A 13602-nucleotide genomic window follows, 5' to 3' on the forward strand; every position below is an offset into this window, starting at 1 on the left:
CTACTAAAACTTAAAATACATTATCTCTTTAAAATATAATAGTCTCACAATAAGATAATTTATTATACTTGGGTTCAACCAAAGTGCAATTTATATTTACCAACTACAGCTACATAAGTCTGTTGTATCTGTTTAGCTTCTATGATTAAAGGGCTATTCTGTGTTTCAAATGCATTATTTTTCTTTCTAAAAATAAATGTTTACTATATTAGTGAATTAGACATTATAAAGTTTGGAATATTTTGAAAATTAAGATCAATTATTTCCATAGAGGAGTTTGGTATAGGTATTTTATTATGAGAAAAAAATAAAATCTCACTAGAGGGCAGCAATTACTCAAAAAAGAAATAAGGACATTATTATATTATGGAGAGGGGTTTTAAACACCCTTCTGGTGAACCACCATTAATTTAAATTATCTTGATCAGCAATTTGTTCGCCAGTAGTAATTATGTCAAATGTGTGAAAAGAAATTTAGGTATTTTTCTAGATCTTTCCTATTTCTAAATTAGTATTCATATAAAATTTTTAACTATTTTCATCCATAGCTCCCATACTGAGTCTTGTTTCTCTGTCAAAACAATACATAATACTTCAAAATAGCTTTAAAAATGTCAGCATTTCTCGTTGTACCTCCAAATCCACAACCAAAATCCAATCTTGCCTACCTGTATTTATGTTCATCCAAAAAGACACACTTCTGCTATAATACTGTCCTTCACCACACACTGAGTTAAAGCATGTGAAAACAGATCAGCCACTTCTGGCTCATTTACCAAAAATGAGGGGAATTCAATATACTCATTTTAAATTTAACTCTATATGAAAGCAGGCCATGCTAAAGGTCAGGATTTTTCAGAGAGAGTGAATTCTATACCCCATTTTTCTTTAAAGAAATATAGACGATCTAAATTCAGTCCAGTTTTTCAGTTCTTCAGAATCATAAATCAATAAATTTGTCCTAATGAGATGTCACTGGTCACAGAGTGAAAGGAGTCATAGTGCCTATTGATAAATATCACTAACTTTCAAACTCTTTTAAATAGAGTATCTTTTCAAGAATGGTTTATGGAAAGACTTCTTTATGGTAAAATGAATACAGTACAGGCACGTAGGAAACAGAATTCTGAAACTAGAGTTCAGACCCAAAGGTTGTACTTAAAACTAAGATAGGACAGCATCTTTGCAAATCAGCATCTGGGCTAACATATTTCTATTCCTTTCTTCTGCACTGTGAGGACACAAAGGGTGATACCTACCTGAAGAAATTCATTATTTAAAAAAAAAAGTTTCTGGGGCTTCCCTGGTGGCGCAGTGGTTGAGAGTGCTCCTGCCGATGCAGGGGACATGGGTTCGTGCCCCGGTCCGGGAAGATCCCACATGCCGCAGAGCGGCTGGGCCCGTGAGCCATGGCCACTGAGCCTGCGTGTCCGGAGACTGTGCTCCGCAACGGGAGAGGCCACAACAGTGAGAGGCCCGCATACCAAAAAAAAAAAGTTTCTGCACACTCCATATCCAATCCATTGATCAATACTTTCTTAAATACTTAAAATATGATACTAGACTTCGAAAAGTAAGAATATAGAACAAGAAACTAACAATATGTGTCTCTAGCATATTATACTGTATAGGATAAAAGATAAAATTTAAAAATTAGGGACTTAGGAAATCCGTCATATAAACAATGTCTTACCAAGAAAGCCAATCAGTTTCACTCTCACTATACAGCTACCCAAAATGAAGCCACACCTTGAATCTCATCATCACCTAAAAGTTGATACTTATGCCACAAACACTTCCCTGGTTCCCCAAACTAGAAGCAAATCTTCTCTCCTTTGCAATTCCATTAATACTTTACACCAATTGCAACATACCACTTTTTACATTTATCTGTTATAGTTACTTGGGTCCGTATGACCTAGTCAACTACCTGGTATAATCCATGAGTACAAGACGCATTCACGGTTCATCTTTATTTTCCCCAAAGCCCTTATCTTAGTATCTAACACATGGTTGGAAATTAATGTTGGTTGAACTGTAAAATACTGTCTTGTCTATACAGCAAACTTCAACTATTACTTAGATCTTTCATTACAACTTAGTCAAGAATAATTGCTAAATTGCAAATATCTGGTCATCATTTTCCAGTAGAGCTGTGACTCCCAGTATCATAAAGTAGCATAAGAATGTCACTTTAATCCTTCCAACACAAAGTAGACTTGCTAAATATTTAATTTTTTACACAAAACTGAAATTTGCAAACAGACATTGTAAAACACGGGACTGAATGACTCAGACTGTCACTGTGCTCTGTACTGTAACTCTTCAACAAGTGATGCCACGATTTAGGGCAACACAATGCTTCCTAATTCAGGATTGTCCCATGTACTGCAGGTGATTTAGTAACGCTGAGACCTGCCCATAAATGCCCACGGCACTCCTCAGTAATTGTGACTACCAAAAATACCCCCCAAAATATTTCTAAAAGTCTCCTAGAGGAACCTTCAAGATGGCGGAGGAGTAAGACATGGAGATCACCTTCCTCCCCACAAATACATCAAAAATACATCTACATGTGGAACAACTCCTACAGAACACCTACTGGATGCTGGCAGAAGACCTCAGACTTCATAGAAGGCAAGAAACTCCCCATGTACCTGGGTAGAGCAAAAGAAAAAAAAAAAAAACAGAGACAAAAGAATAGGGACGGGACCTGCACCAGTGGGAGGGAGCTGGGGAGGAGGAAAGGTTTCCACACACTAGGAAGCCCCTTTGCGGGCGGAGACTGCGGGTGGCGGAGGGGGAAAGCTTCGGAGTAGCAGAGGAGAGCACAGCAACAGGGGTGCAGAGGGCAAAGCAGAGAGATTCCCGCACAGAGGATCGGTGCCGACCAGCACTCACCAGCCCGAGAGGCTTGTCTGCTCACCCACGGGGCAGGCGGGGCTGGGAGCTGAGGCTCGGGCTTCGGTCCGAGCGCAGGGAGAGAACTGGGATTGGCAGCGTGACCACAGCCTGAAGGGGGCTAGTGCGCCACAGCTAGCCGGGAGGGAGTCTGAGAAAAAGTCTGGACCTGCCGAAGAGGCAAGAGAACATTGTTTCGGGGTGCGTGAGGAGAGGGGATTCCTTCCCCATCTGCCCACAGAAGGCAGAGCACCACCTAAACGAGGTCCAGAGACAAGCACGAGCCGGTCTATCAGCTCGGACACCAGAGACGGGCATGAAACGTTAATGCTGCTGCTGCAGCCAACAAGAAGCCTGTGTGCAAGCACAGGTCACTATCCACTCTCCCCACTGGGAGCCTGTGCAGCCCGCCACTGCCAGGGTCCCATAGACCAGGGACAACTTCCCCGGGAGAACAAATGGCGCGCCTCAGTCTACTGCAATGTCACGATGGCCTCTACTGCCACAGGCTCGCCCCGCATTCCAATTATAAATACTGTACCCCTCCCTTCCCCTGGCCCGAATGAGCTAGAGCCCCCCAATCAGCCACTGCTTTAACCCCATGCTGTATGGGTGGGAACAGATGCCTGAGGGCTACCTACATGCAGAGGCAGGGCCAAATCCAAAGCTGAAACCCAGGAGCTGTGCGAACAAACAAGAGAAAGGGAAATCTCTCCCAGCAGCCTCAGGAGCAGTGGATTAAAACTCCACAAACAACTTGATGTACCCTGTATCTGTGGAATACCTGAACAGACAATGAATCATCCCAAAACTGAGGAGTTGGACGTTGGGAGCAACTGTAGACATGGCGTGTACTGTCAGCAACAGTTTGGTTTCTGATTTTTTTTTTTTTTTTTTTTTGCGGTACGCGGGCTTCTCACTGTTGTGGCCTCTCCCATTGCGGAGCACAGGCTCCGGACGCGCAGGCTCAGCAGCCATGGCTCACAGGTCTAGCAGCTCCGTGGCATGTGGGATCTTCCCGGACTGGGGCACAAACCCGTGTCCCCTGCATCAGCAGGCGGACTCTCAACCACTGCGCCACCAGGGAAGCCCTTGTTTCTGATTTTTATCTTTATCTTAGTTTAGTGTTTAGCGCTTTTTATCATTGGTAGATTTCTTTATTGGATTGGTTGCTCTCTTTTTCTTTTTACTATTATTATTATTTTTTTAATAATCTTTCTTCCTTTCTTTCTTTCCTCCCTTCCTCCCTTCCTCCCTCCCTCCCTCTCCCTCTCTCTTTCTTTCTTTCTCCCTTTTCTTCTGACCCATGTGGCTGACAGAGTCTTGGTACTCCGGGCCAGTGTCAGGCCCAAGCCTCCGAGGTGGAAGAGCCAAGTTCAGGACATTGGTCCACCAGAGACCTCCCAGCTCCATGTAATATCACTCGGCGAGAGCTCTCCCAGAGATTTCCATCTCAAGACTAACACCCAACTCCACCCAACAGCCAGCAAACTCCAGCACTGGACACCCCAGGCCAAACAACTATCAAGACAGGAACACAACCCTACCCATTAGCAGAGAGGCTGCCTACAATCTTACTAACTTCACAGATACCCCCAAACACACCACCAGACATGGCCCTGCCCACCAGAAAGACATGATCCAGCCCCACCCATCATAACACAGACACCAGTCCCCTCCAACAGGAAGCCTACACAAGCCACTAAACAAACCTCACCCACTGGGGGCAGACACCAAAAACAACAGGAACTACGAACCTGCAGCCTGTGAATAGGAGACCCCAACACAGTAAGTTAAACAAAATGAGAATACAGAAAAATACACAGAAGATGAAGGAGCAAGGTAAAAACCCACCAGACCAAACAAATGAAGAGGAAATACGCAGTCTACCTGAAAAAGAATTCAGAGTAATGATAGTAAAGATGATCCAAAATCATGGAAATAGAATGGAGAAACTAAAAGAAATGTTTAACAAGGACCTAGAAGAACTAAAGAGCAAACAAACAATGATGAACAACACAATAAATGAAATTAAAAATTCTCTAAAAGGAATCAATAGCAGAACAACTAAGGGAGAAGAACGGATAAGTGACGTGGAGGATAAAATACTGGAAACAACTACTGCAGAGCAGAATAAAGAAAAAAAAAATGAAAAGAATTGAGGACAGTCTCAGACGCCTCGGGGACAACATTAAACGCACCAACATTCGAACAATCAGGGTCCCAGAAGAAGAGAAAAAAAAGGGACTGAGAAAATATTTGAAGAGATTATAGTTGAAAACTTCCCTAATATGGGAAAGGAAATAGTCAATCAAGTCCAGGAAGCACAGAGAGTCCCATACAGGATAAATCCAAGGAGAAACATGCCAAGACACATAATAATCAAACTATCAAAAATTAATTACAAAGAAAAAATATCAAAAGCAGCAAAGGAAAAGCAACAAATAACATACAAGGGAATCCCCATAAGTTTAACAGCTGATCTTTCAGCAGAAACACTGCAAGCCAGAAGGGAGTGGCAGGACATATTTAAAGTGATGAAAGGGAAAAACCTACAACCAAGATTACTTTACTCAGCAAGGATTTCATTCAGATTCGATGGAGAAATCAAAGCTTTACAGACAAGCAAAAGCTAAGAGAATTCAGCACCACCAAACCAGCTTTACAACAAATGGTAAAGGAACTTCTCTAGGCAGGAAACACAAGAGAAGGAAGAACCTACAAAAACAAACACAAAAAAATTAGAAAATGGTAATAGGAACATACATACCAAAAGCTACCTTAAATGTAAATGGATTAAATGTTCCAACCAAAAGACACAGATTAGCTGAATGGATACAAAAACAAGACCTGTATATATGCTGTCCACAAGAGACCCACTTCAGACCTAGGGACACACACAGAGTGAAAATGAGGGGATGGAAAAAGATATTCCATGCAAATGGAAATCAAAAGAAATCTGGAGTTGAAATTCTCATAACAGACAAAACAGACTTTAAAATAAACACTATTACAAGAGACAGAGAAGGACACTATATAATGATCAAGGAATCAATCCAAGAAGAAGATACAACAATTGTAAATATTTATGCACCCAACATAGGAGCACCTCAATACATAAGGCAAATGCTAATAGCCATAAAAGGGGAAATTGACAGTAACACAATAAAAGTAGGGGACTTTAACACCCCACCTTCACCAACTGACAGATCATCCAAAATGAAAAATAAGTAAGGAAACAAAAGCTTTAAATGGCATATTAAACAAGATGGACTTAAATGATATTTATAGGACATTCCATCCCAAAACAACGGAATACACTTTATTCTTAAGTGCTCATGGAACCTTCTCCAGGATAGATCATATCTGGGTCACAAATCAAGCCTTGGTAAATTTAAGAAAACTGAAATCATATTAAGTATCTTTTCCAACCACGAGGCTATGAGACTAGATATCAATTATAGGAAAAAGTCTGTAAAAAATACAAACACATGGAGGATAAACAACACACTACTAAATAACCAAGGGATCACTGAATAAATCAAAAAATTCCTATAAACAAATGACAGTGAAAACACAACGATCCAAAACCTATGGGATGCAGCAAAAGCAGTTCTAAGAGGGAAGTTTATAGCAATACAATCCTACCTCAAGAACAAGAAAAATCTCAAATAAATAACCTAACCTTACATCCAAAACAATTACAGAAAGAAGAACAACAACAAATAAAAAAACCCCAAAGTTAGCAGAAGGAAAGAAATCACAAAGATCAGATCAGATATAAATGAAAAAGAAATGAAGGAAACAATAGCAAAGATAAATAAAACTAAATGCTGGTTCTTTCAGAAGATAAACAAAATTGATAAACCATTAGCCAGACTCATCAAGTAAAAAAGGGAGAGGACTGAAATCACAGAATTGGAAATGAAAAAGGAGAAGTAACAAGTGACACTGCAAAAATACAAAGGATCATGAGAGATTACTACAAGCAACTATATGCCAATAAAATGGAGCTGGAGGAATTAGGCTCCGTGACTTCAGACCATATTACAAAGCTACACTAATCAAGACAGTATGGTACTGGCACAAAAACAGAATTATAGATCAATGGAACAGGACAGAAAGCCCAGAGATAAGCCCATGCACCTATGGTCAACTAATCTGTGACAAAGGAGGCAAGGATATAGAATGGAGAAAAGACAGCCTCTTCAATAAGTGGTGGTGGGAAAACTGGACAGCTACAGGTTAAAGAATGAAATTAGAACACTTCCTAACACCATACACAAAAATAAACTCAAAATGGATTAGAGACATAAATGTAAGGCCGGATACTATAAAACTCTTAAAGGAAAACATAGGCAGAACACAATATGACATACATCACAGCAAGATCCTTTCTGACCCACCTCCTAGAGAAATGGAAATAAAAACAAAAATAAACAAATGGGACCTAATGAAACAAAAGCTTTTGCACAGCAAAGGAAACCATAAACAAGACGAAAAGACAACCCTCAGAATGGGAGAAAATACTTGCAAACAAAGCAACTGACAAGGGATTAATCTCCAAAATATACAAGCAGCTCATGTAGCTCAATATCAAAAAAACAAACAACCCAATCCAAAAATGGGCAGAAGACTTAAATAGACATTTCTCCAAAGAAGATATACAGATTGCCAACAAACACCTGAAAGGATGCTCAACATCATTAATCATTAGAGAAATGCAAATCAAAACTACAATGAGGTATCACCTCACACTGCTCAGAATGGCCATCATAAAAAATGTACAAACAATAAATGCTGGAGAGGGTGTGGAGAAAAGGGAACCCTCTTGCACTGTTGGTGGGAATGTAAACTGATACAGCCACTATGGAGAACAGTATGGAGGTTCCTTAAAAAACTAAAAATAGAGCTACCATATGACCCAGCAATCCCACTACTGAGCATATTCCCTGAGAAAACCATAATTCAAAAAGAGACATGTACCACAATGTTCATTGCAGCACTATTTACAATAGCCAGGACATGGAAGCAATCTATGTGTCCATCAACAGATGAATGGATAAAGAATATGTGGCACATATATGCAATGGAATATTGCTCAGCCATAAAAAGAAATGAAATTGAGTTATTTGTAGTGAGGTGGATGGACCTAGAGACTGTCATACAGAGTGAAGTCAGAAAAAGCAAAACAAATACCATATGCTAACACATATATATGGAACCTAGAAAAAAAAAATGGTTCTGATGAACCTAGGCACAGGACAGGAATAAAGATGCAGACATACAGAACGAACTTGAGGACACGGGGAAGGGGAAGCTGGGACGAAGTGAGAGAGTAGCACTGACATATATACACTAGCAAAATGTAAAATAGATAGCTAGTGGGAAGCAGCTGCATCGCACAGGGAGATCAGCTCGGTGCTTTGTGACCACCCACAGGGAGGGTGGGAGGGAGGTGCAAGAGGGAGGAGATATGGGGATATATATATACATATAGCTGATTCACTTTGTTATACAGCAGAAACTAACACAACATTGTAAAGCAATTATACTCCAAAAAAGACGTTAAAAAAAAAAAAGTCTCCTAGAGAAGGCAGTCCCACCTCCACTGAGAAATGTAAACATTATAATACATTGAGAACATACCCACCCCCTCACCCCAACCCGACTGCACACCACTTAATAGTATTTCTAGTCAGTTCCGTGTCCATCAGTAGAGGCTACTGAGACACAGGAGGCCGTCTGTACTTCCAGAAGACTAATCTCTCCCGCCCTTCACGCACTTGTGCTCATCTTCTCCCTCCTGTCCCCGTCCCACTCCTCTCCCTCTACCTCTCCACCTTTCACAATCACACTTCATGGAATAATAACAGAAAACTGATTAGTTCTGGCTTGTCTACTGACCCGCATTCGCTTAATTCCTAGGACTGCCAGTTTCCTCCAATGTATAAAAAAGGTGACCTTTCTGTGCTGCCCGACTCAGAACACTTGTTAAGGAAATAAAATAAAATAACATTTGTTTGGGGAATCGTGGCTGAGGAGCAGAGACTGAAATATATCTACAGGCCATAGCCAAGACCCATTTCCGGTAAGAGAGATAAACCCTAAACGTATCAATCAATGGTAACTCAGTCTTCTCTGGTTTAAAAAGGTCTCTTTGGGGTACAATTATTCAGTTAATTCAAACCTCCTTTCAGGATTGTTTTTCCCTTCCCTCTCCCCTCCCCCTTCCCAGGGACTCCAGCATACTCTTATAAGAGGACTGAAGAAGCTCTTTGATCTGCTTGCTGTTTGGATCCTAAGAGATTCCTATTTCAGGGCGACTGGTCTGGTCATATCCCTGGGTGCCCTACACTGGTGTCCGTGAAAGCCCACCTGTTCTTTCTGGGCATTGCAATGGCATGTTCTGCTGAAGCACAAGATTCCTGCTGGGGCCTGTAATCAAGAAACATGGATATTTAGTAGTGTCGCTGTCCCCCATCCTGTTCCTTCTGATCCACCGATTCTCTCTGAACTTCCAAGTCTACCCACCAGGGCACAGAGAAATTTCTGGATCCATCTATATACCTTGATAGGCAATGGGGAACTGAAGGAACTGCCTCAGGTCCAGGTGTTAGAAATCTCCCTTGACTCGGATCTACCAGCTGTGTGGTAGCACATTCTTTCAGCATTACTGAACAGGAACTTCTCTAAAGAGCTTGAGCTTTTCCCAGCTACACCCTGAGAACCCCAAACCAAGGTGATTGTCTCTCTCACTCCCAGTTCTCTGCTCCAACACTGGTTGGAACAGTCAACCCCAAAAGGGGAGCCAGGATGTGTCCGGCTTCGTGCCTCTTCCTCTGATTTGCTCACTCCGCCCAGCACAAAAGGGCCTCTAGATTCCTTCCCATCCTGGATGACAACCCTCCTCCCAGCTGGCTGTGGTTTCACTGACCACGTGCAGTTCTTCTGAATTAATCACTGGTTCAGCATCTCCTACTTGCCATCCGTGAGACCAGCTCAGTATTTACTCCTGCTCTTGTCCTTTGTGTTGGTTAATTTTGTTCGTCAACTGAGGCCATGATACCTAGTGTTTGGTCAAACGCCAGTCTAGATGTTGTTGTGAAGGAATTCTTTTAGATGTGATGAACATTTAAATCAGTAGACCCTGAGTAAAGCAGATCATCCCCCAGAATGTGGATGGGCTTCATCCAGTCAGTTGCAGGCCTTATGAGACTGAGGTCCCCCAAGGAAGAAGGAATTCTTCCTCCAGGCCGCCTTTGGGCTCGAGCCTATACTGTCAACCCTCGCCTGGGTCTGCCGCTTGCCAGGCTGCCTTGCAGAGTGTGGACTTGCCAGCCCCCCACGGTCATGTGAGCTAACTCCTTAAAATAAATCTCTATATATATAGCTACAGCTGTAGATACAGATATATCCATATATCTAGATATCCAAATGGATATCCATGCTATTGGTTCTGTTTCTCTGGGGAACCCTGACTAGTCCACCATTCTAACACACAGGGGACCACTCATTTTCTCTCAGGCTTTCATCTTGTGTCACATCTTCTCTGGCTTCTTTTCTTTTAAGAGCATCAGAGTATTTCTTTTTTCTTCTGATTGGCAAAGTGAACAGTGAAAATGAGTTAAGTAAAATCTTCTGGTCCTCTCTGTCACTGCAGGGTGCTCAAGACCTGCTCTTGGGTGGATTATGTTGAGAGAGATCAGAAGACTGATCCCTAAAGACATGCGGTTCTAACTATTTAAAAAGACATCACTACCCGAATCATAATTTGACTGTATATTTTGAGTTACTAATTTATTGTTTTCTCCCTTTTATTTTTCCTTTTCCTCGCCCCCTTCCCAATCCAAGCCTTGCTCTTCATTCCCTCAGGAGACTATGTCAGGGTAGAAAACAGAAGTAACCTATAACCTGTAATTCTGGTTTTGGCTTTCCAAAGAGCTTATGCTTGAGCTTAATCCAGGGGGCTAAACAGGGGCTAACAGGGCAAGGGGTGCTCATACCGACAGACAGAGTATCCCAGAGAATTTGAGGAAGAGCAAGGTTTCTCCACTCCAGGCTGGAAAGCAGCAATCAATGACTAATACTCAACTTTTATGGTACAGCTCTGGGTTTGGAGGTTCAGGGTGTACACATACTCTAGGAATGAAGGAAGTGAAACTGAAATTGTCCTTTAATCTAGTAAATGACAGCTCTAATAGCTAATAATATCAAGTGCCTGCTATGTGCCAGGCCCTATACTAAGAGTTCTTACATGTATTAGTACTATTATTTTCTCCATTTATTTAAATAATTTATTTAATCGGACACCAGATTAATAATTTATTTTATTTATTTAAATAATTTATTTATTTAAATGATTTGCCCAAAATTGGGCAGCTGTTAAGATGTGGTTGGGCCACGGTTCCAGAATCTTTACCTGGAATCCTAACCTAAATGGTCAGACTCCAGAGTGCTTACATAATTAACACAGATAAAATAACTGCATAACCAATGCATCTGATAACAATAACAGTTTAAAAGTATAGATTAAGGGGAATTCCCTGGTGGTCCAGTGGTTAGGGCTCTGCTCTTCCACTGCAGGGGGCACGGGTTCGATCCCTGGTCAGGGAACTAGGATCTTGCACACCACGCAGCAGCATAGCCAAAAAAAAAAAAAGGGTAGATCAGGAAGAATATTTATATGGCTAATTCTGTACATTGACTTATTAATTGGAACAAATTATAATAAAGAATACTTCTTAAAAAAAGAATACTTCTTTAGAATTTCAATGCCTCTTTTGGTTCTGCTATGATTACTCAAATTACAGTAATAACTTGGAAAACAATATTCCAGAAAGATGTATTACTCACATGTTTATTTCATCTTCATTTAATAACTGCATCACTAGCAGGGTAATATGAAAGGAACCATCACCGCTCATTGCTTTGGCCAGTCTCTGATCTTGTTGTTTTATTGCATTTTGCAGGATCTTAATTCCTTTTGTAATCTAATCACACATAGACAAAACAGAGATTAGGTAAGCAAAATTTCCTTATGGTAACACTGAAATCGAGAAGAAAATTAAGCAACATATGAAAGGAGAATGATGTCAAGATCCTTCAGCCAAACAATGCTTAATTGTCTAACTATTCTCAAATATCCTGGAGAAATGACTTGGAAAGTTTAATAGGATGTTTAAGTTAAAAAAATCACACAAAGCTTGTCCGTTTTAAGAGCATCAAGCCCAACACCCTTCTTTTACAGACTGGGCCACTGGTTGAGTGGAAAAATTCTCAATGGCCATGTATCTTTTCAGAAATTTATCCTTGGAATATACAGTATGACTCACTATAATTATGATCTTTCCTAAAAATAAAAGTCTTATTCTTGCCACAGAAAGGTCAAACTGGCAGACAACATTCCATTTCTGTTGGCAGCAATATTTATTTGTCCCCAAGTGAATGTGTCTGAGAACCCATTCTTCATGGCCTTTAAGATTTTTTAGGACAGCAATAATTTCAACAGGAATGACTACTGTCATTTCCCCAGACATGTGAGGAGGGGCATCACCATGGAGAGAGAGCTGCAAACAAGTGGAAATGCGTATGTTAGAAAAACTGTACAGTCGCACCTAAGCAAAATCCCTGGTCCCTCACCAGCCTTCCCCTCTCAACCTAATGAGAACAGAGAAGAGGAACGGTGGCTTTTCCCTCCTCCATTTCCAGCTGGAGACAATTCTAGTCAACTTCTAAATGTGAGTGCACTGGAAAATAGTTTGAATATGGACTAGCAAACCAAGCAATCCCCAGAGAAAAGAGCACACGTAGAAGCCTAGAGGCAGCAGAATTAGAGAGAAAAGGAAGAGAGAGGGGGCTGGCGATAGAAGCAGAGCCCTAAAAAGAGAGCAGAGATAAGAAACAACTGAATCATGAGCACAGCAGGCTGTTCTGATACTAAAGAAGCTGCTTCATCGGGAGCGATGTTCCCATTATCTGCAGAATGCAATTGGGCAAATCATGAGATGCCATCCTGGGATCTGACTTCTCAAGTATCTTTATAATAAATCCACATCACCCAAAATCACCTCAGCATTTCTCTAGTCCTTGCAACCTGGAGGACAGTGACATGAGAAGGTGTTTTCCTGGTAGGAAGTTATGCAGTAACACCTAACACAAGATTTCCCAAGGGAAGATGTCACTTCCACGACACCCAACAAAAGAATACTGACAGCCTGATCATTAAAATGCTCCTAAAGCAATAGTACACAAAGATCTTACAGAGTCAGCGTTTCCTCTACCTCTATATTGATAAAACTAAATTGTAAACTCCCCGAGGGCAACATCTATTTCTTCCACCCCGCCATCTCGCCACGGTGCCTGGTAATAAAAATAAACACAACATTGAGACCACAACAGTAACTACCCTTTCTTGTGTGGTCACTAGGTTCTAGGCACTAGAGTGAGCATTTTACATATATTCGTTCACTGAAGCCTCCCGCCGATCCTGTGAGGTAAGATATTGGTACTGTCTCCATTAAAATAAATTGAAACACAGAAGATTAAAAACATCTTTTCGGACTTCCCTGGTGGCGCAGTGGTTGAGAGTCCCTCTGCCGATGCAGGGGACACGGGTTCGTGCCCCGGTCCGGGAGGATCCTACATGCCGCGGAGCGGCTGGGCCCGTGAGCCATGGCCGCTGAGCCTGCGCGGTCGGAG

General features: G+C 41.4%; 1 protein-coding gene across 4 annotated transcripts in view; it reads right to left on the minus strand.

Annotated features, from left to right (window-relative positions):
- AKAP7 (A-kinase anchoring protein 7) overlaps positions 1–13602 on the minus strand; it is a 131542-nt gene that overhangs the window by 95194 nt on the left and 22746 nt on the right. For 2 of the 4 annotated variants that reach the window (XM_060114806.1, XM_060114805.1), the window contains exons 4-5: positions 11758–11894; positions 9280–9339 (exon numbers count right to left, since the gene is read on the minus strand). In XM_060114806.1, the coding sequence (XP_059970789.1) occupies positions 9280–9339; positions 11758–11894 (197 nt within the window). The remainder of the gene's footprint in view (positions 1–9279; positions 9340–11757; positions 11895–13602) is intronic. The other 2 variants (XM_060114807.1, XM_060114804.1) reach the window with 1 other exon arrangement.

This window comes from Mesoplodon densirostris, chromosome 12, assembly GCF_025265405.1.
Source record: "Mesoplodon densirostris isolate mMesDen1 chromosome 12, mMesDen1 primary haplotype, whole genome shotgun sequence".
NCBI classification, from domain to species: Eukaryota; Metazoa; Chordata; class Mammalia; order Artiodactyla; family Ziphiidae; genus Mesoplodon; species Mesoplodon densirostris.